Raw genomic sequence first — 21,715 nt, forward strand, 5'->3', positions numbered from 1 at the left:
TTGGGCTACTACTGAAGAAAATATGTTGATGTCAGATTACTGTATTCATTTAAAATGAAGTAACCCAAAATATCCACTTGTACAATACACATACAGTTTTGTTGTATAGATAATAATTTCAAATGTAGGCCCTTTTGTATAATGACATGATGTTTTAAAGTGAGTTAATATTTCTCTTGAGCATTAATATTAAGTTATGGTCGCTCTCATTTAACGTTTTTTTGATTTTTCATTTAACAATCTTTGTCAGTATTTTTTTTTTCCTTTCAAAACAAAGTATGCAAATATTTGCACATGAAAAACACAGTAATATGATTTTTAAAATAAAAAAATCACTATCCTTCTCTCTCTTTCTCTCATTTATATCTGTTTATGTCTGTCAGCGAAGTCACTTGTGCTGCTGTTGACCCTTTGACATTTACCACTAGCTATTAAATATTATATGAGGCCACCATGCTTATGTGCATTTACTGAATAATTGTGTATTTCCCTTGAATTAGGTGCTCACCATGCCTTTACTTGAAGATGATTTTTATTGTGTTTATTTCCACATGTCGGTCTTAATGCATCTTTGAGATTCTTTGAAGCTATTTCTTAAACAACAGATTTCGTTCTCTCCCATTGACCTGTTCGACCTCTCTCTTCCTCTCCCCGCCCTTACTGTTTGCTTCACTTCACTTCACTTCACGTAGCATTGCCGGTCTGGGCAGCAGGCATCAATTATCGTATTGCACATTGGATTGATACACCAATCATTTCTCTGTGCGTTCATTAAGAAATCATCTAGAGAAAAATTGTGCAAATCAACATGGCACACCCAAATCCGCTCACAGGATGAACAAAATATGTAACAAAGAGTAACGCGTAAAACCTAACTGCGTCTTATTCAACTGTTCCCTAAAAAATAGGATCTGGTGTATTTTTGAGTAGCCTATTTGGAAATGTCCTGTCTGTCAGCAATGACCTTGTTTAAAAAGAGAACTCTTTGGGCTTGCATATTGAGTGTGTGCGTAAATGTGTGTCTGAGCGCGTGTCTAGGAGACGGAGAGGGGGGCAGTGGGAGGCGGGCACGCCCAAACCCTGGTGTTGAATGACGCCCGTATCTTGCTTCTTGTGTACATCTGTGCGTCCTGCGATTGGTGGGGGACAGGGAAAGGTACCCAGCGTTGGCGCGCCGTGGGCGGGTGGCAGGCCTGTTTATAACCCAGATCTCTCCCTGTGGGCGGGAACAGCAACAGTAGAGAGTGAAAGTGACGCGGAATGAGAGTGAGGGAGACGGTGGAGGAGACGAGGCTGTGGCGGCGGCTGTGGTTGACCAGGGCTCGCAGAGGGGGCGAGGCGGCCGCCCCTGTATGCGTCTTCAACCGCGCATGGACGACCACCTCAGCCTCCTGCAATCACCCCCGCCGAGCGCGACCAAAACACGGGGCGACAATCTGGTGAACCACGGATACACCGAGACAGAGGCCGACGTGATGACCGTGGTGGCGTGTGACAACATGCTGGAAGAGTCATCGGCTCTCCCAGGCCATCACTCTCTGGACCGATATGAACCCGATCATGAATGTTGCGAGAGGGTGGTCATCAACATCTCAGGGTTACGCTTCGAGACGCAACTCAAAACTCTCTCCCAGTTTCCAGAGACGCTGCTGGGTGACCCCAAGAAGAGGATGAGGTACTTTGATCCTCTCCGGAACGAGTACTTTTTCGACAGGAACCGACCCAGCTTTGATGCAATCCTTTATTACTACCAGTCCGGGGGGCGCATCAGAAGACCCGTAAATGTCCCCATTGATATTTTCTCGGAGGAGATCCGCTTTTATGAGTTGGGTGAGGAAGCTATGGAGAAGTTCAGGGAGGATGAGGGCTTCATAAAAGAAGAGGAGCGGCCGCTGCCAGAGAATGAATTTCAGAGACAGGTGTGGCTGCTTTTTGAATACCCGGAGAGCTCGGGTCCTGCGCGGGGCATCGCGATAGTGTCCGTCCTGGTCATTCTCATCTCCATTGTCATTTTCTGTTTAGAGACATTGCCGGAGTTCAGGGACGACAACAGGGATCAGATCACAATTGCACCTGTGATAAATGGCACGCTCCCTTATTTCATCAGCCCCTTCTCAGACCCGTTCTTTGTGGTGGAGACGTTGTGTATCATTTGGTTCTCCTTCGAGCTCCTGGTGCGCTTCTTCGCGTGCCCAAGCAAAGCCACATTCTCCAAAAACATTATGAACATTATTGACATCGTGGCCATCATCCCTTACTTCATAACACTTGGCACAGAGCTGGCAGAAAGGCAGGGGAACGGACAGCAGGCCATGTCTTTAGCCATACTGCGCGTAATTCGGCTCGTTCGGGTGTTTCGTATTTTCAAACTTTCACGCCACTCGAAGGGGCTGCAGATTTTAGGACAGACTCTGAAGGCCAGCATGCGAGAGCTAGGTCTGCTCATCTTTTTTCTGTTCATCGGCGTTATCCTCTTCTCCAGCGCTGTCTACTTTGCTGAAGCAGACGACCCAGATTCGGGGTTCAGCAGCATTCCGGATGCATTCTGGTGGGCTGTGGTAACCATGACAACAGTGGGCTACGGAGACATGCACCCCGTGACAATAGGGGGGAAGATTGTGGGGTCACTGTGCGCCATCGCTGGTGTGCTAACCATCGCTTTACCTGTGCCTGTCATCGTCTCCAACTTCAACTACTTCTACCACAGAGAGACGGAGGGCGAGGAGCAGGCACAATACCTGCACGTGGGCAGCTGTCAGCCTCTCGCAGACACAGAGGAGCTGAGGAAGACTCGCTCCTCTTCATCCCTAAGCAAGAGCGAGTTTATGGTGATAGAGGAGCAAGGGATACACAGCGCGTTCAAACAGCAGCCTAACTTCCCCACCACGACCAACACCACGCAGCAAAACAACTCTCAGAACTGTGTCAACATAAACAAAAAGATTTTCACGGACGTGTAGCCCACAAAAGAGTCATGGCCCTGATCACAGGACGAGTTGGCGTGAAAACACGCAGTCATTGAGCACGAGCGTGTAGAAGCAATGTAATATCAGATGAAGAGAGCAAGAAAGGGAAAGAGAGCAATCCATGTGTTCAAAGACGCTGCTTTGTGCTCCATTCAGAGAATCAAGATTTTTCATTTCAGTGATCTGAATCCATAATTATCTGTCGTTCCATTCGCGCTTGGAGAGAGAGTTCTGTATTACGCCTACTTTTCTTGTCTGAGCGAGGCAATCGACCTGTTGTGCACTGTGCAATAGCCAAAATATGACCACAACAGGTAGTAATAGAAGCTTTATAACTGACGAGTAGCCTACATATGTAAGAACACATCAACGTTATGAATCGTGATTCGTCTGTCATAGCCTGTGTATAATATTCAGAATCATTTAAATATCTGTGTGTGTTGAAAACACATGTAATGTCTGAAAACACAGTTCTGCATATTATTCCATTAGACAGTTCTGTGCTCTGCCTTTACTGTGCGTTAAAGTCTTACAAGAAACAACCCCAAATAATTCCTCTTAATGAACTGTTCCCATGCGCCTTTGCACGGCACCGTGTAAACACAGGAGCCGTGCAGGAGCGTCTCATTATCGGTGCGATGCACACGTGAGAGACACGGCGCTCCTTCACGCGCACACAGCGATGATCAAAGATGGCGCGCACCTTTCTTTGGATTCCTCAAATAATAGCCCGCTGTGATGCAGTCTCCATGGTGATGGACGTTTCCTCGGTAACCCCGGTCCCCGTTGCCATGGCACCCTTGTTACCACAGTAACCCCCCCAGATGGCTTGGAAAGTATATTGAAGTTTCTCATCCCGAAAGTCAATTTGTGATAAGACTGTTGCGTGCGTAAAACACAAGCCCAGACATGCGCAGCTCTATCAGCCTGAAAATCAAGCATACCCACTGACTTCAGCATTGACACACATCAAATTGATGTAACATCAAGTAGTTAAACTATAACAATGAACTACCCCTTATAAATGAAACAAGCCATGCATAATTTGGGAGAAGTGGAAGGAGAGGAATTATGAATGGACTTGGGAGCACGTTATGTCTGGATGTCTGGAGTGCACCACTGCGAGCGACCAGCAGAGGTCACTGTTCTCCCATTGATGGAACTGGTAAGTTCTGAGCACTGTCACTGAGAACAATCCTTTCACTTTTAGCCTTCACACCAGTGATTTTACTCTCTGCAGATTTAAACAAATCCGTTCTAAACTTGTCGATTCAAGCAGGGAAGTTCAATCTGGTAAATGACCCGTCAACAGAATGAAGGGTAAATTCTTAAAATTACATACATTTTTAAGTGGATTCATATTTAATATTAGAAAATAGAGTAAGTTTGGGGACTGTGTTTTTTTGTCTTTGCCTTGATTAAATCTTAAGAATATAGTGGTGTGTCAGCAGTTGCAGGATAGGTTGTTTTGACTTCCATTAGCTGGAGTGTGTGACCTTAACTATTTTCCATAAAGGTCTTGATGCTCCTGCAGTGAGCCCAGGTTGTCTTTCACCTTCAGCTGACTTTGTCTATCTAACGAATAAGGGCACCAACAGCATTCCCACCCAGTTTGTCGCAGTGCTGCCCCCCAGTGTCCATCATCTTCTCCTGAAAACAAACAAACAGGTGGCTGCTACCTGCTATGTGACTTCTGTCTTCGTTTGCCAATGGTATAAAAGGCACAGAGACAAATGAGAAACACTATAATTGTTACAGGTTTCTTGGACGTTTTTTTGATGAGTAGACATACATATTCCTTTGCAGGGGGTTGTAGCCTACTCTATTTTATTTGCTAAACATTTTTCTAACATATAAGCATGTAGCTTATGCTGTAGACTAACCCTATGAATTTGGTTTATGAGCCCCCTTTTTGTTGTTTCCATGGCAGTTTCTCTGAAACTGCTGCACTGCTCTCCCTGCAGATTTATCTCTAGAATTATGTTCCGTGTCCTCCCAGACTGTGATTATTCTAACCGACAAAGACACAAGGGTAAGAGGGATATGAAAAATGTAAAAAGGCAGTCCGAGGGGATGAGGCAGGGGATCTATCAAACATATTCTTTGTGGCTGTTTCTGCACATGTGTGTGACAGAACTCTTATATACCCCCTGCAGTCATGGATGAGTAATAATCAGGGCAGCCTCATTAGCTGGTTTTACCCTTAAGGCAAAGTGGGAGGTCCCATAGAATGACCTCTGGATTGATTATTCCTTTCTTTTTTGACCCCTGACCTTGACTTCATATTTCAGTGATAGCTCTGCATTTGACATCAGTTAGAGACATCAGAGGTCACAAGAAAGCTTCAAAGGAAAATGAAGAGGCTTTATTGATCAGCAAGATATACCGTGGAGGAGAGGGGAGCTTTTTAAAAAAAACATTTAACAAGATTGGTCAGTCTGGATATTAATGTCATGGGCAGGATGAATTATTTGAGACAGAAAAAACAGACATTATATTTCACTGTGCCATGCATGCTAATCTTTTCAATTATTATTCTGTTTGGCTTTGTTTTGTGTCTCCACAGCTCACTCGCATTCATATTTGTTTATGCCTAGCCTACCTCTCCTCATCGTCTTTCTTTGAGTTTACCTCAGAGTAGACATTAGTAGTAAGTAGTAAGAAAGTAAGTAGTAACATAAGTTAGACTTTTATACAAGGGAATTTGTCATGAGGGGATGGTTAAAAGGAAACATTACAAGAAAGTCTGCTTAATCCAAAAGTTGCCCCCTTTCACTCTGAACTGAGTCACTGACATTGTTTACACTTTGATTTTTGACCGAGGGCTAATGAGACAGCAGGTGGAGGAGCAGCCATGCATTGTAATAAAACCATGGAGCTGTATGATGGCTCTGGTGAAATTGTATGGACTCAATAATCTGCATCTTCTTTTTCTCCTCCTTTTTCTCTCTTTATCTATTTTTTTTTCTCAGGTGAAGGTTTTTCCATTTTTCTGCACAGACCTCCGGGAACATCTGATGACCGCAATTAGACTGCCTAAAATTTAGGTGAATAGATATTTCTATAAACAGGGGGAGTAAATATGACATCAGTGGACTTTAAAAGACTTTCACTCAAAATTAGTTTTCTGATATTTGAAATGTATAGATAACCAATTAATCTGTTGTGACCCTTCTTCTGTTTTTTCCCTCTAGGAATGCAATGACTCTGGTCTTCCTGTTGGGCCTGACAGGCCAAAGATAAAAGTTGAGACAGAACTCCCCCTGGATCACTTCCCCCTACTCTGTCTTGTTTCTTCAACCAGGACTTATAAAAAAAACATTGCCTTGCTAATCACTCCCTCCAGTGGATCAATACTAAATCCAAAATGCAATCACAAGAAAAAAGATAAAAACAGTAATTTATGGTATAATTTTCCATGTACAGTTTTATAGCTCAGTGTGATTCAGGCAGTGACAGAACTCAGCTGGAACTGTGTTTTGGACTCTGACATGTCTCCATACTGCTTTCTCTATAAAAATCAAATGAACAGATTTAGGAAATGTTTACATGGATTTTTACATTCTGTATTCATGTTTCCAGTGAATGATATTCTATACGAACAACAATAAACATATTTCAAGTCAAGTCAAAAGCAGCAACAAATGAGGCCAACGTCATTAACTGAAATGAAACTGTGACACGAATCAAAGACTGTTAGCCATATGCCTTTCTTAGCTCTGTGCTCTATGTTGCTAATATGTGAAGCACACACATGCCTGAGTGTGCTGGTTGCAGCTGTTCCCCCTGACCGGAGAGCAAGAACAAAGGCATGCAAACGCACACAAAAAACAGGCACTGCATACATTCACAGATGTGTACACATGCCTGTGAAGAGTCTTCTTTTATCCCAGAGTGCACTGGTTGTTTTTTGGGGATGGAGCGGAGTGTCTTTTGGGGAATGTTGTGCATAGCAGTATTTGTTCTGAATTATTCTGTCTTAAACATGACCCATAAACAGATCATCTGCTATACTGTCTTTTTCAAGTTGCAGCCTGCTTTCTCTGAAATGTCTAGGGCAAGTTTAAGTCCAATGAGTGATAGTGTTATCAATTATATGTATGTATTGTTTATTTATATTATGTATGTAAGTATGACTAGAGGCACTTAGATACCAAAAAGCCATTTATGTGTATGTGTCTGTAAATACAATCCACTTCATTCTGTTTTAAATTGCATTTTTTTCACAGTAACAACCTTATAAATTTGTCAATCATTATTTTACATTGAACGAAGGGGGGAAATACATGGTCTAAAATCCAGAAAACAAATAGTTTAAAAAGGGACACTTAAGTTTTATAAAAGGCAATTTGGTGTATGCTAACAAAATAGTGAACTATTTAGGGTTTAATCAATCAATCCTGTTCCATTTAACAGCAGCATAAAAACAGATGTAAACACATACTAAAAGTCACCGAAAATTTTTCCCAAGATTCTCAAACTGTGACGTTCTTTATAAGTAAACGAGGATGTTTTTCTCGGAGCCCTTCGGACAGCTGGTTCCAGGCAAACATACTTGGAAAGTAGTGTTCACTGTAGTAGTGTGACAGACAGAACAGAGGTGACCTCTCTTTAACTAGGTGACTGGGCCAGTCCTTCATGGAAATATGCACATCTTATTGTCAATATCAAGAAAGAAAGCAAGAAAATGTTAAAGATAAAAGATACTATGCTAAGGTTTAAAAACATTAAAATCCTAGGCACATGGAATTGTAATTGTCCTGGGGGAAAAAGATGGTAACTTCTGATTTTAAGAGAACATTTGGCTGCTCATGGTTGGACCTGAAAGAGGACTGAATTGTCTGTGAGCTGAGTGGAAAACTGCATATCATCCCTGTGCAGAGGAGGTAAATATTAACATTCTCCCTGAGCCTCACAGCCATCACACTGTCATGCTGTGTATGAGCAAGTGTGCTTTATTACTTTACTGAGTCCACCAGCTCACTAATAACTCTGCCATCTCTCCAGGCTAGTGTGTGTTCACAAGTATTAAACTGCCTTCCTGCAAAGCATATTAGGATTTATGTGATGGATCAAGACTGAGTACTCCCCCTGATCATCAGTACAGAACAATAATGGACAAACACCCCTCCTCTTTTTCCAACGTTGTGTCATTTTCTGTCTCTTTGTACGCCTTGAAGATTACAAAATGCCTATGACATCATCAAAGCTCACCACTAGACAGCTCACCGCTACAGCAAGAAATCTCCATAGCAACAAGGGAGGGTTGTTTTTACATACAGAGAAAGGCCATCTGAAACAGATTCAGCCCTCTGCAGGTGCACTGAAGGGATCACAGCTTAGGTTGTATTAATATCATATCAACTGTTGCAGTGTTTGTGTGTCAATGTCAGGGTTGGCAGTCTGTCATTGTGTGTTTGTGGAAATTGTAAATGTGTGTTGTTTAGTGTGTGTGTGTGTGTGTGTGTCTGGCAAAAGATCAGTTAATATTCCCCACAGGGAGACTGGGTCCCACCATGTAGGGAGTCCAGTTGGACAGCAGGTCTAAGTGGTGATAAGACAATGCCAACAACACCCATTCACAAGCCAATATCAGCCTGTATGCACACAAAACAAGCAAAGAGCATTTCAGGGCCAGACGCCAACAACAGCTCATGATGAAAATATAATACAAACATCGCTAAGAAGATAATTGACTTCAATGACTTAGACTGCAATAACTATTTGTTATACTTATAAGGCCACACAGAGAAAGGGAAATATAAGTTGTTGACACAACCTTTAAGTTATTGTGGTCTGTTCTTTCCTGAACATTAGCTTAGCTTCTATATACTCTCTTTTAGCCCTGTTTCTTGTCTCTAATCAAACCGAAGGACACTATGTGGTAATTCAGCACTTAACTGCTCCTCTGTGTTCACTACAAGCCGCAGTCTGTGTCGCTTTGGAGTTTAGAAAGTGGTGAGGGGCCAAAACAGGGGAGCAAACCATAAGTTATTGAGTGCTAAATATTATCTACACCTGCTTATCAAAATTCAGATAATTTTCTGCAGGTCATTCACTTCAAGCAGCCCTCTTTCACATTAAGCCATTGTTTCACATTTTCATTTGAATTACTTAAACTATAACTACTATAAAGTTAAATATTTGTTTATTTTTAATTTCTGCTGATAAGGGGCATTTTACAGACTGATGCTTTAGCTGTAAAGTCCTCTGAAACATTCTTCGAATATAAAGTTGTATAAACCTCTAAAGCAAAACATGATTGAAACCCCTGAAATACATGTTACTCACTTCTCCTTTGTGGCTTTTTCACATTAGTGATATTTCCAGATTCACTAGCAGAGCAACACTATTGGCAGCTGAAGATGGTTGCTAAGGATGATGATGCTGTTGCTAATGCACCTTCTTAAATCAGATTAAATCTGGATGTTGATTGGCTGATTAGTTCCAGTTTGTTGCCACAAGCCCAGGACACAACACTGAACTATATCCAGATATATGTTATAGTTCATACAAACACACAAAATAGACCTCCTGACATGTAGAAATACACACTCTCTGATGTACTCGAATTAGTCATTTAAATTCACACGTCACATCACATTTGATTTTTTTTTGTCAGCTGTTGGAAGGATGGGTCTGCTGCTAGTCTTGTCAGCTTTTGCTGTCAAAACAAACAGACTGTTGGTGGAGAGATAGATATTGTGAAACAGAGAAAGAGAGAGAGAAGATGCTGTGCTCTAACAGATGAGTCATCACTCTGTCACAGTGACCTTTGTCTATACTGCCCTCTCTCACTCCTTTGTTCCATCTATTCATTTCATTTTCTGCACACCTCGAACTCTCTTCCTGCTCTCTGCATATATGTAAGTCTCCTCACATCCTCTCTCTTATGTGAGACACATGTCTGCTCATTCTGACATCATTTCAAGCCTTCCATCCTGTTTGAATAACTATTAGCCTCTCTGTAAGGAGAGCTGAATATAGCAGACATATTGCACTGTGCATTCATTGGTCATGCATTATAGATGTCATTAAAACGCTCCAAAGTTTCCCCTCTAACCAAAGCCACACCTTTGTGTGCCAGAGTTGGGTCATTGATTTTTCCTTGTTTTCAAAGGCTGGGGAAACAACAGAAAGTGAAACCACATACAGAATCAATAGCCGAGTACTCTACTCAGAGGGTAAGGACATATCTCATCATGAAAGCAGTGATCATCATCAGACAGGCTGCTCTCAACAGGCAGGTAGAGAACTTCCAAGGTCAGTCTCTAAATATAGAGGGACCACACAGGGAGACATCAGTGATGTGAGAGGAGTGGGAGGAGAAAATGACTGGTCAAAATACACTTGTTTTATAAATAAGTTGATGCTTTCCATCAAGCAAATAAAACATACATTCAGTAACCCTGTTTGTAGAAGTTCAGTTGAGAAATGGATCTATACTGATTGTTCCTATATTTTCTGTGTTGTCTTTGGATGCAATCAAAAATGTTCTGTATCTTATTCTATTTAAGCTTTGCTTCGGAAGTTTCCATTCTACATTTAAAATTGTTTCGTCATTGAAATAAGAGGAGGCATGTTTTGGAGTTCTATTTTTATAGCAACATGCCAAAATCAATTCAGAATGAAGAGAAGATGTCTTGAGCTATCAACATTAGCAGAAAAAAAAGCCGAGCATGCATAATCATTAGTGTAATTTTCATAATTCATTCATATGTGTGCACATTTGTGTACTGGGGTCCTTTAAAAGTTTCTTGTCTTGGAGCTGTTAAGAAAACATAGTTCAGTATGACTTTGTGAGTGTGTTCTTCAAATACAGTACCTGCACGTGTTCTGGTAGTGTGTGCATGTACATGCCATACTGTACTTTTGACATGTTGATGTGTGTGTGATTGTGAGCGTGTTTGTGTAGCAGCCTCTAAGTGAGTGATCACCTGCAGCAGCACCAGCAGAGGTCATCCTTGAAAAGCTCCTCCCCTGCAGTGTGCTGTCATAAGTTGGATCAACACACTTTTCTCTTCTTTGCTCTCTCTCTCTCTCTTTTTTTTTTGCTTTCTCTCCTCCTCCACCCTCTCTCGCTCTCTCTCATCCACATGTTCTACTGCATAAAAAAGGGTGGAGATTTTAGGTCTGCTGACACCCACACTGCTATGCAAATAAGCTGATCATGTCACTAAATGTACCAACTGAACTGTCATGTGTGGAATTGCAGGGATTTTTTTCACTGAATAGATACATTGCACAAGGTAACATTGGTGGAATAATTGGTTCTGTCTGTGGTATGGAGCTCCCTGCACTTCACTGTCATCCTGGCCTCCATTATTCCTATATTTCCCCATCCACAGCCCAAATACAACTCACAAACGTTTAATGTCTAGACATTTTGGGCTTCTCCTGAGACTAACAAAAAAGATGGTTGAGAGTTTGCAAGTTTGCCAACATGGTAACAGCCAATATGGGGGGTCATTTGATGGGAAAGCATTCTTACGTTTCTTTGTGAGGTTCCATCTGGTCTGATCAGCTGAACACAAAACAGAATCAATGGTCCAATTCAAACACTTGGCACAGGCTGAAGGTGGAGGGGAACTGGAGACAGATAGAGGACCTAAATTGTTGGCTGTATAGTTTATAACTCTGAAAACCTCCAAGTCACCCACATCCTAGTAAAATAATAATTAAACCAACCAAATTACCAACAATTTCATGATGTAGACAAAATGGTTTAGTGAGAATCGAATTAGGTAAATCACCTACTGTATATAATTGACTATTTGTAATTCAGATGTGGCCATATTTGAATAATTTAAATCTGTTTTTCATTCATTACAATATCATCCCTCTTTAGTACAGCCATATCATCTCTATCTGTCAAATGATTTTGCTATTACTTTTTTTCCTATAGATAGAAGATCTAGGATTGGAAAATGTAGACATGGTTCAGGTATGACTTAATACTGGCTTATATATATATGGATAAGGGATCAGTCTTTTATGGCTGGATTACAATATTAAGTGAACCACTAAAAACAACTTATTTGAGGCTAAGAACAAAAACCATAGTAATGTTTATACAACAATAACTTTAAACAAGTAATCTGATGGGAAAAGAGCCATTCCATGAGTGCTGATTTAAGGTACAATAGCACTAGACATTTAGACTTTATGTATCCCTCTGCCTCAAAACATTATAGCAGACCACCTGTTTATAGATGTATCAATTACCCACTCTGTTGTACCGAATATCAGCATGGCTGTGACTGTTAATGAATCACAGCTGTGCCGATATTCAGTAGCAGTTAGCGTTCTCTCTCTTGGATGATTTTGTTTAACAGTTCATTTTTACTTTAACATTATATTAATTTAGCCAGTTCAGTTTTTAACTGTAGTGCCAAGTATGAAAGAAAACCATTGAATCAACAGGATTTGACTTAACCATCACACAATCCTTTTTTAGCTCAGTCTCATATCCCATACACTAAGTGCCCCGCCCTGCCAGTAAAACTGTGTTATAGATGATCGCTAGGGTGGGTGATGAATCATTACACTGCTGACACCCAGCATTGGATATTGGTGGCCGGGCTCTTGGCAGAATTGGGCCCTCTTCATTAACATTCATGGACAACTAGGATTCAAGAGCCCTTGGCCATCAATCAGCCGGCTTATGCGAGAGTGTCAATAGCTCCTCATTGAGATCCTCAGCTAAATTATCAAATTGGTTATCAGCTCTGTACAGAAGTGAGCTACTGCTGCTCTTACTCTGGTCCCTGGTCATCATCTTAATACGTATTTTTGACACTTTGATTGGAGAAGGATTGCATATCATGTTGAACCTGTCCTTGGGATGAAGAGAACAGCAGAGCAAAGATGGGGGTGGGTTGAGTGGTTTTCCTCATATATTCTCTTGGGAGTTGCAGAGTTTTCTCATTCAGTATGTGCAAATCCTGCTTACTGCCTGGAGGCATATCTGGGTTTGTCCCCAGGCCCATTTTCAACCAGCAAAGCAAACAATGGACTCCAATGTGTCACGCCATTTGCCTGTAATCACGGGGCTCTATGAACTCCATAGTTTGTCTCTGAGTTAAGAGCTGTTAGCATCAGTCCTCTGTTTGTGAGTTTGTGGGCCTGCATGTTCTTAATGGGTCTGGGCAGTAATTAGTGATATGATCAGAGCATAATCTGGGACTCAACAGTACTGGAGCCATCCTCTGTATCCTGTTTGAAGGACCTCACATGTGGCACACAATGTGTGAGCACATGCTGTACTAGCCATAAACATCATCATTCAATGAATGTATTGCTCTTGTTTGACTTAAAAGATGGGCCCTATAGTGCATTTCTAGTTTACTACTCTCCCCTGCCTTCTAACCAGACCGAAAGAAAACGTGATATAGTTTGTTGGAAAATAGTAAATTGTAGATGCAGAGGACAATATTTAAATTGGAGAAAACAATTCATTCTGTTTTGTAAGTTTCTACCGTCAAGTGTTGCTTTTTGTTTGTTAGTTTGTTTGTTTGTTTGTTTTGTCCTCTGAGACGCTAATGTTTAATGGAACAAAAACAGTTGCCTCCCTGTGGTGGGCGATGCTTCTTCCCCTTTAATGTGTAGCACTGAGGACATGAGTGTCGGGTGAGGGGGGAGCGCAGGGAGATGGGCGAGGCGCGCAAGAAGCTGTTAGTATGCGCTGCGATGCCCTTCTGCAGCCCACGCGTCTCAACTATGGTGAATTTTGGTGAAATATGAGAGACTCGGGAAGATCCGGCTGCTCTACTACTGTTGATCGTGATGAGATAACAGCCGCCGGAGAACTCAGTAACATAAGGGAAGAAGGACAGATTTAAAGGAATGGACTCACGACCTCACGGCACCTTGTAAGAAGAGACAAACTGGATAAACATACGTGCGTCAGCACACCGACAGAATCAGGGTGAATTCCGTGCATGCCATTATCTGAAATGATGCTTCAGACCGACAGATAATGCTATGCTGCTTTGTTTAGTGCATGGAGTCTATTTTGGCTGTCCATGATCTACACAGGAGGGGGCTGCAAATTGCTTGAGCATGTCTGGCACCTGCCATTCCAAACTAACTCACTCGTGCTTGCCAATCAACAACAACACTTTAATTTAGTAATTGAATATCCAAGTGCATGGATTTGGCTGCTTTGTCAAGAATGTATGATCAAATAATAGTTTTGAACCTTTATAGACGTTATCAAGGGGCTGTGTTACTCCATGGAATGGGTTGTGAACATAAGCCTCCATTTGTTCCTAATTTGCATCATTGGTGTTTTCTTATGGATATTCCCCATCAGAAAAAAAGAAAGTGGAACTGACTTGATTGAGATAATTTACATTATTTTAAGTTAAAGGCAAACACTGATGGCAACTGAATGCAGACATCCTTGGGGATCAAACAGGTGATTTCACTTTAGATGAGACCACCAGAGCATGTGTGAAGTGAACCCACACTGAAAGCAACGCCTCCTTGTCACAATAAGTCTCTGCAGATAGCAGGATCACCTTTGCTGTTGTTGCACGCTGCTGCACGTATTGTTCTGATCCAGGGGGCGTCATATTTTGCAGCTGCCGGCATTTTAAGATGAGCTTTTCTCCCACCACAACATCAGCGCCCCCCACACCCCGACACCCCCACATGCTTCAACTTGTAGCCTAACTGCATCTCAGCATGTGTCTGCTGGTCACTCACACAAGGGGGGGTTACTCCTGCATCCTCACGCCTTGTCCCCTCTCACATTCCCACTGCTGCGTTGCTGCAGAGCCGGAGTTTGGGGTGATATATGGCTGACAGGGAGGAGCTGCTTTGACCGTGGAGGCTGACTTTTGACCAGGCACTGCTGCTAGGTCTGTGGTCTAGCCTGACACGTGCCAGAGGAGGAAGGTACGACTTTTTTGAGTTATTTTTAGAAAGTGTTGCCTTGTTGCATCTGTGCTAGTGTTTTTGGCCTGTATAAAGGTCTTGTTTGCAATCCTGAATCCTAGTTTTTTTTCAGTAGCCTAAGGAGTTTGAGCATTTAAGCCCTAATGCAATTAATAACTCCACCATTGGCTTTGAAAACATCACTTAATAATATGTACTGAAGAAAGTATTCAACTTTTAATTGGATCAATAAATTGATGATGTTTCTCTTGGCTCTGGGAGGGAATATTGGTCATATCTCATACAGGCAGGGTCACTTTCTCCAAGATGGTACCGAGCACTCAGCACATAATCAGATTCGTTGGTTGTAATTGAACCCTGTGAGAGCTGATCCAGTATTACTGGCTAGCATATTGATCCTGCAGTGTGCTCATATGAGAGAGAACTCAAAACCTAATACACATAGACATAATGGAGCCAATCACCCCCCCCCCCCCCCACACACACACACACACACACACACACACACACACACACACCTCCCACTTGCTATATTCAACTCTCCTGCTCTTGCTTGTTTGCCAATAATACAATGTTTCTGGGAAGATCTCAAATTTAGATAATCCATTTGTTCAGAAATATATACCAGTGTAGCTTATGTATTTGCATGCTCACAATCTAATTTAATGAATTAATTCAAAATGACAAGTGGTCTTTCTTATAGCATTAATTTTTGCAGTCTTTCTCTGCTTTCTATTCTGTCTCCTAGCTTGCTAAAGGCATATCTGCCTGTGCCAGAATCCACCAGTGCGTGGAGGCTTTCTCTTCTCCTGGCCGACTTGGCCCCACCCTATCTGAATCCTGCAGGACCCATCTCCTTCCAGCATGACGGTTGCTACCAGCGACACTTTGGATGAAGCAGCAGCACAACCAGGTCAGCCTCATGACCAGTACGACCCAGAGCCGGATCATGACTGCTGTGAGAGGGTCGTCATCAACATTTCAGGCTTGCGCTTTGAGACGCAGCTTAAAACTCTCTCTCAATTTCCAGAGACGCTGCTTGGGGATCCTAAGAAACGGATGAGGTATTTTGATCCTCTCCGGAATGAATATTTTTTTGACCGGAATCGACCCAGTTTTGATGCTATTTTGTATTACTACCAATCAGGAGGGAGACTGCGCCGGCCTGTTAATGTGACACTGGACATTTTTTCTGAGGAGATCCGGTTTTATGAATTGGGTGAGGAGGCTATGGAAATCTTCAGGGAGGATGAAGGTTTTATAAAAGAGGAGGAGAGGCCTCTGCCAGAGAATGAGTTTCAGAGACAAGTATGGCTGCTTTTTGAGTATCCAGAGAGCTCAGGTCCTGCTCGCATCATTGCCATCATCTCTGTCATGGTGATTCTTATCTCTATCGTAAGCTTTTGTCTGGAGACGCTGCCTGTTTTCCGAAATGATGAAGAGGAGATGCACAACTATCCAGTCCAGTCCATGTCTAATGCCACCTATATCTATGAAGTTTCAAATTATTTTACAGATCCTTTCTTTATTGTGGAGACCCTCTGCATCATCTGGTTCTCCTTTGAGTTCCTAGTGAGGTTTTTCGCCTGTCCAAGTAAAGCTGGATTTTTTGGGAACATCATGAACATTATTGATATCGTGGCGATCATCCCCTACTTCATCACCCTGGGCACAGAGCTTGCAGAGAAGCCTGAGGACAGAGAGACAGGGCAGCAGGCTATGTCTTTGGCTATTCTTCGTGTCATTCGTCTGGTCAGGGTGTTTCGTATCTTCAAACTCTCACGCCACTCCAAGGGGCTGCAGATCCTGGGACAGACTCTGAAGGCTAGTATGCGAGAGCTAGGCCTCCTAATCTTCTTCCTGTTTATTGGTGTGATCCTCTTCTCAAGTGCCGTGTTCTTCGCGGAAGCAGACGAGCCAAATTCCCAGTTCAGCAGTATCCCAGAGGCCTTCTGGTGGGCAGTTGTATCGATGACCACAGTGGGCTATGGAGACATGGTCCCAACAACCATCGGAGGAAAGATTGTGGGCTCTCTTTGTGCTATCGCTGGCGTGCTGACTATTGCCCTGCCTGTACCCGTCATTGTGTCAAACTTCAACTACTTCTACCACAGAGAGACGGAGGGCGAAGAGCAGGCACAGTATCTGAATAGCCCAAGTGTGCCTAAAGCCAGCTCAGCCGACGATCTGAAGAAGTGCGGTCGGAGTGGCAGTGGATCCACGCTCAGTAAGTCGGACTATGTGGAGATCCAAGAGGCTGTGAACCACAGCACTGATGACTTCAGACCAGAGGCCATGAAAACAGGGAACTGTACCCTGGCCAACACAAACTATGTCAACATCACTAAGATGCGTACAGATGTATAATGTAAGCTGCTGTAGATGGTTTACTTGAGCCGGGGTCTACAAGGACTATAACTGGAGGATGTAGGTGTGACTCCTTGTATTGACCATAAGACGCCCTCTTTGGGTGTCTAGAGCAGAAGGAAGGGATTATGTTTGATTGTATGGAGGACTTTATGTTCTCTGACATTCCAAGGCCCATACTATCGATCTGCCACTCGTCTTATTTAGGACATTGTCAGTGTCTGCATGGAGATAGTCTTACCAGTGTGCCAGTAGACATTCTGCGCGCAACATTAGCCACGTAGTAGCCTAATAAGTAATAATTGATAATAGCATAAGGAAACACTCTTGCTCAGACTGCCGCCGTGGAAGAAAATGCACGATAAAAAATTACTGAGATCAACATACATTTGACTTTTAGATGTAACTTTACATATTCAGTTGTGATTAATAACAGACCATACTATCAGCATTCCTGAGCAACTTTAATCTGCTGCTGTAACTGCCAAGGTCCTGACTCAGAGAAAAACCAAATCAATGATATCGCAGCTGTTCTGTCGGGGGAAAACTGAATTACAAACAGAAAGCAAGAGAGCAATACTAATGTTTTTTGTCTGAGAAGAGGCCTGAGGGTATGAGCACTCCTCCCTTGGCCCTTACTAGATATTAGTCTAGTACAATCTCTGTAGAGACCAACAGATAAAGGACAGTGATGTGCTGTAATTCTGTAATTTCCCCCCCCATTACAGACCACCTTTTTATCCTGCAATTTTTCCATGATGATGTCCAAGCGTACAGTGTGTGCACACTCTCGCTATGGCTCTGCCTATTTTTCTTAACAGCCAGTGCAGGCTAGAAGAAATGTCCAAACAAAGGGAAAGCCTCATCATTTAGTTTTGTGTGCTCATTTGATTTGATGCATTGTGTTCATTTTTAGCAATATGATGATTGTCTGCTTGTCAATTACATTTTTTTTTTACAGTTTTACAAAGAAACATGGTGAATGTTTCCTCTGTAGTTTTCCGAGTGAGTGCCTATTTCTCCGTTAGTCGTTTAACGGCACCTTCAAGTGTCTCTTCAAGCATCACCCAGGTGCACTGCGAAAGACATGCAGTGAGTAATGTCTGGTTTGATGCTGTTCTTGCATTCCATGTTTTTAGAAAAAAATTCAATGAGGTTAAAGAGAAATTGATTCCCTGAGATTAAGGAGAGAAAACAGTGAGATTTTAATACTGTAGTTTCATCTATGAATAGTTAAGGGTTTCAGGACTCAAAATGTCCCAATGGGGATTCTAAAAGTTGATTATCAAAGGAAGAGCTCAGTTTTCAATTCAAATGACCTTTAGGGGCCATCTACTGCCAGTTTTGCTGAAAAAAGAAAATCCCAGCATTCACATTCATCACTGTGCTATGGTTATTCCAGGAGCATGGTTCATCAAAATGCCCTTAAAAACGAAATGAATGTTCAATTCAAGCCTGTAGTGCCCTCTTTCTTATATATCCCCAACTTAAACAAAAAGTCAAAATAAGTCAGCTGTGCCTGCCTTTCAATGTACCTTCCCTGTTAGATTGAATTGCAACAAGTGTCTTCAATCTCAATTATCAGGTCAGGTGGACAATTGTGCTGAACCCTGGTACACCAGTTCTGTGTTGTTTGACTTTTATCTCATTATTTTATTTTCAATCTTATGGTATCTGAAAATCATTCCGTTGGCACATATCTCCTATAATTCAGGACCTAAGCAACATGTTTTTCATCGGCTTTATATCTAACAGATGCTTTTCTGCTATCGTTAAACTGCATGTCCATCAAAGTATTCATTGTAGCATGAATATATGAATAATTCTTTAGAAGCAAACCGACATGCATATACTCCTATATCTCTAGAGGTACTAATACTAATGTGCAATATACTGTATGAAAGACAAGTCTTGTTTTAGAAGTATGTGTCAAGCTTTGCATAACGCATCATCTTTGCCATTGCTGTCTGAAATACTGTTGTCATGATACATGTGAAGTATTTACCCAAAGAGGGGTTATGTGTCCAGGAAAAGATTTGTTAGAAAGGATTGAGAAAGGAGCTGCAGAAGAGGGAAGAGAAAACCAGACTCACTCCAAAACACAGAAAGCCGAAGCAGCTATCTGTTCCATAGGTCAGTATCCTGCTGCCTTCAGCTTTAATGTCTTTAGATTCAGTTACAATCACAACCCAGCAGCTGTATATCGCAGTGAAAGCACAAGATCTGCTGCTAGTACAGTTGATGCACAGGGATTCAAATCGACAGACTTTTTGCTCAGCCAAGTGTATCATTAAGCTCCAAGGGACTGTCTGAGTGCCATTATCACTGATGTATAGGCCCATCACGCTGTGTGTAATGTTGTCTGTGTACAGTTACTATGTTTATGTGTGTGTGTGTGATAGAAAGAGATTGTGAGAGAAACAAAGAGCTTTTATGTACACACAAGCTGAGGGTGAAAGCTTAAGGAACAATGTGGGTGCAGTCTTAAAAAAACGCTCCTCTTGACTCCAGGCCAGAACGATATGGTGCTCTGTATATTCTATTCTAATTTAGCGTAGGCTACCTTTTACTGCCTGTGAATATACTAAAGAAGGGCATGTAGTATATCAAACTAAGAAACGAGGGAATGTGGATAAGCTGCTGTAACTGCCAGGGACAGATACTTGGAATTGAAATAATGGTTGGAGGTTTATGTGATAGTGAAAGATAAGCACTGCCCACACCTTCTTTTGCTTTGTTCTCTGATGTGTACTTTTCTAAACTGTTCTCTTGTACTGGAACACCTATGTGACTTTATGTGGCTTGAAACCTTCGTCTGTACTGCCGTCTTTTCCACTCTTGTTATCAAGCACATTATCGAAACAACACTGTATCAGGACGCAAACCCTCTCCTGGAAAGTTAAAACTGCAGGACGGTACATCAGGACAATCTGATCCAAGGAAAACATGTATTCGCTGTATGACACAACACTGACAAGAGGACTTTTCAAACACACACCGGATACTGTTACATGCATAGCTGGTGTACACACTTGTGTACACACACTGCCTGACCATACACCTTTGTGGCCACTTCTGCTGGAAAAACAGACATCACCGGTTCTATCAAACTTAAAAGGCCACACAGTGAACAGACTTCTATCCACTACCGGTGGTGAAAAACACGTAGCCATGTAGACAATGTATTCAAGAGTAACAGCTGCTTTCAATGATGTCTTAAAAGCTTCAGCTTTAAAATGAGCTTCTGCCGTGTACAGATCGCTGTGTAGCAGGGAATCAAAGTGTATGCTTGCTGAATTAATCAAAGAAACTAAACGTGTATCGTCTGTGAATGATGTCTTAGGTTTAATATGCTCCAGGGACGAAAGGTGGGAGTGTATGACATATAATCGAAGAAGAAATATGATTTCTATGAGAACTTTAACTTATTTGTGTCATCAGACACTGTATGTATTATAGATAAACTTGTTTTTTTTCACTATGTTATTTTCTATTTGAATGTTATTCTTGCTCAGCTGGAGCTGCAGGAGCTGAGGTTTGAATGAAATACACATGCAGGCCTTGGTCAATGGATTCTGTCTGTATTTACTCATTTACCTCCAAACACCTCAAACGTACTTCTTCTACTACTTTACAGTCTCAAATGTCAGTCAATACATTTAGAAAGTACTCAGCTTCTTCACTGTACTGTGATATCCACTCATGTTGGGACTTAACTGTCTGTAGAAATCCTTTTCTCTTTTTTTTTACCATGTGAAGGAAAAACCAAAAGGCAACCTGTCTATTATAACACACAAAGTAAATATGGATCCTTACATTTGCCATACCATTCACCAGGACTAATGTATGAACAGATTATTACTGAAAATCCATGGAGAAATATGTTCATCATTAGAATAAATGTAAATCATAAAACTATTATGAACATTAATGCTGATGATAATGTCAATAATAACATCTTTATGATAACCTCGGGCCACTGTTGTTCTTTTTTTTGTGATTAATGTGATTGAACCTGTTGTGAATATTGAGCCAAAACTACAAGGATGGTTGTTATTTTAACAGAAGATTTGAAACAGTTGGATTAGCTGCATATACATAAATTAATAAAAAGCACCACTGGAGTGGATGCCCTTATGTCCATTACAAAAGGTATCTTTGAATCGATTATGGACGCTCCCCTCCTCAATGTTTTTCTGTCCTGCTTCTCTCCTTAAGTGAATCTTATTCTCTCTGCAGTTTACTGAGAAAGCGAAGTGGTCTATTTATAAAGACCAAGACGATAGAGGAAGAGAAAGGAGAAGTACAAAATGCTCTTGACTCCTGGTTCACTGTAGAGTGAGACGAGTACAAACATTCTCTCTATCAGTGTCATGTCAGAGAGTGGAACACCGCCTCTTGTTGCCTCTGCCTTTTTGCTCTCATTGCTACTGCTGGAGTTTTTCCTCTCTATCATTGTCTTCTCTCATATTTCTCCATCA

General features: G+C 41.8%; 2 protein-coding genes across 3 annotated transcripts; both read left to right on the plus strand.

Annotated features, from left to right (window-relative positions):
* Nucleotides 1-340: 340 nt before the first annotated feature.
* LOC109984896 (potassium voltage-gated channel subfamily A member 3) lies at nt 341-6,362 on the plus strand. Its single transcript, XM_020635059.3, has 3 exons — nt 341-4,131; nt 5,939-6,013; nt 6,161-6,362. The coding sequence occupies exon 1, from the start codon at nt 1,353-1,355 to the stop codon at nt 2,958-2,960; it is 1,608 nt and encodes a 535-aa protein (XP_020490715.1). The 5' UTR covers nt 341-1,352; the 3' UTR covers nt 2,961-4,131; nt 5,939-6,013; nt 6,161-6,362.
* A 7,243-nt stretch (nt 6,363-13,605) lies between these two features.
* kcna2b (potassium voltage-gated channel, shaker-related subfamily, member 2b) lies at nt 13,606-21,203 on the plus strand. 2 transcript variants are annotated; one of them, XM_020635067.3, is made up of 3 exons: nt 13,606-13,893; nt 14,746-14,867; nt 15,616-21,203. In XM_020635067.3, exon 3 carries the CDS (start codon nt 15,732-15,734, stop codon nt 17,232-17,234), a length of 1,503 nt encoding a protein of 500 aa, XP_020490723.1. In that variant the 5' UTR covers nt 13,606-13,893; nt 14,746-14,867; nt 15,616-15,731; the 3' UTR covers nt 17,235-21,203. The 2 variants fall into 2 exon arrangements, with proteins under 2 accessions (XP_020490723.1, XP_020490724.1); XM_020635068.3 differs by having other exon boundaries at nt 13,606-13,866.
* The last annotated feature ends 512 nt before the right edge of the window (nt 21,204-21,715 follow it).

The sequence above is a fragment of the Labrus bergylta genome, chromosome 12 (genome assembly GCF_963930695.1).
Source record: "Labrus bergylta chromosome 12, fLabBer1.1, whole genome shotgun sequence".
NCBI classification, from domain to species: domain Eukaryota; kingdom Metazoa; phylum Chordata; class Actinopteri; order Labriformes; family Labridae; genus Labrus; species Labrus bergylta.

Coding starts and splice junctions, on each gene's coding strand:
- LOC109984896 (XM_020635059.3), top strand. CDS start 1,353: ATGCGTCTTCAACCGCGCATGGACGACCACCTCAGCCTCCTGCAATCA.
- kcna2b (XM_020635067.3), top strand. CDS start 15,732: ATGACGGTTGCTACCAGCGACACTTTGGATGAAGCAGCAGCACAACCA.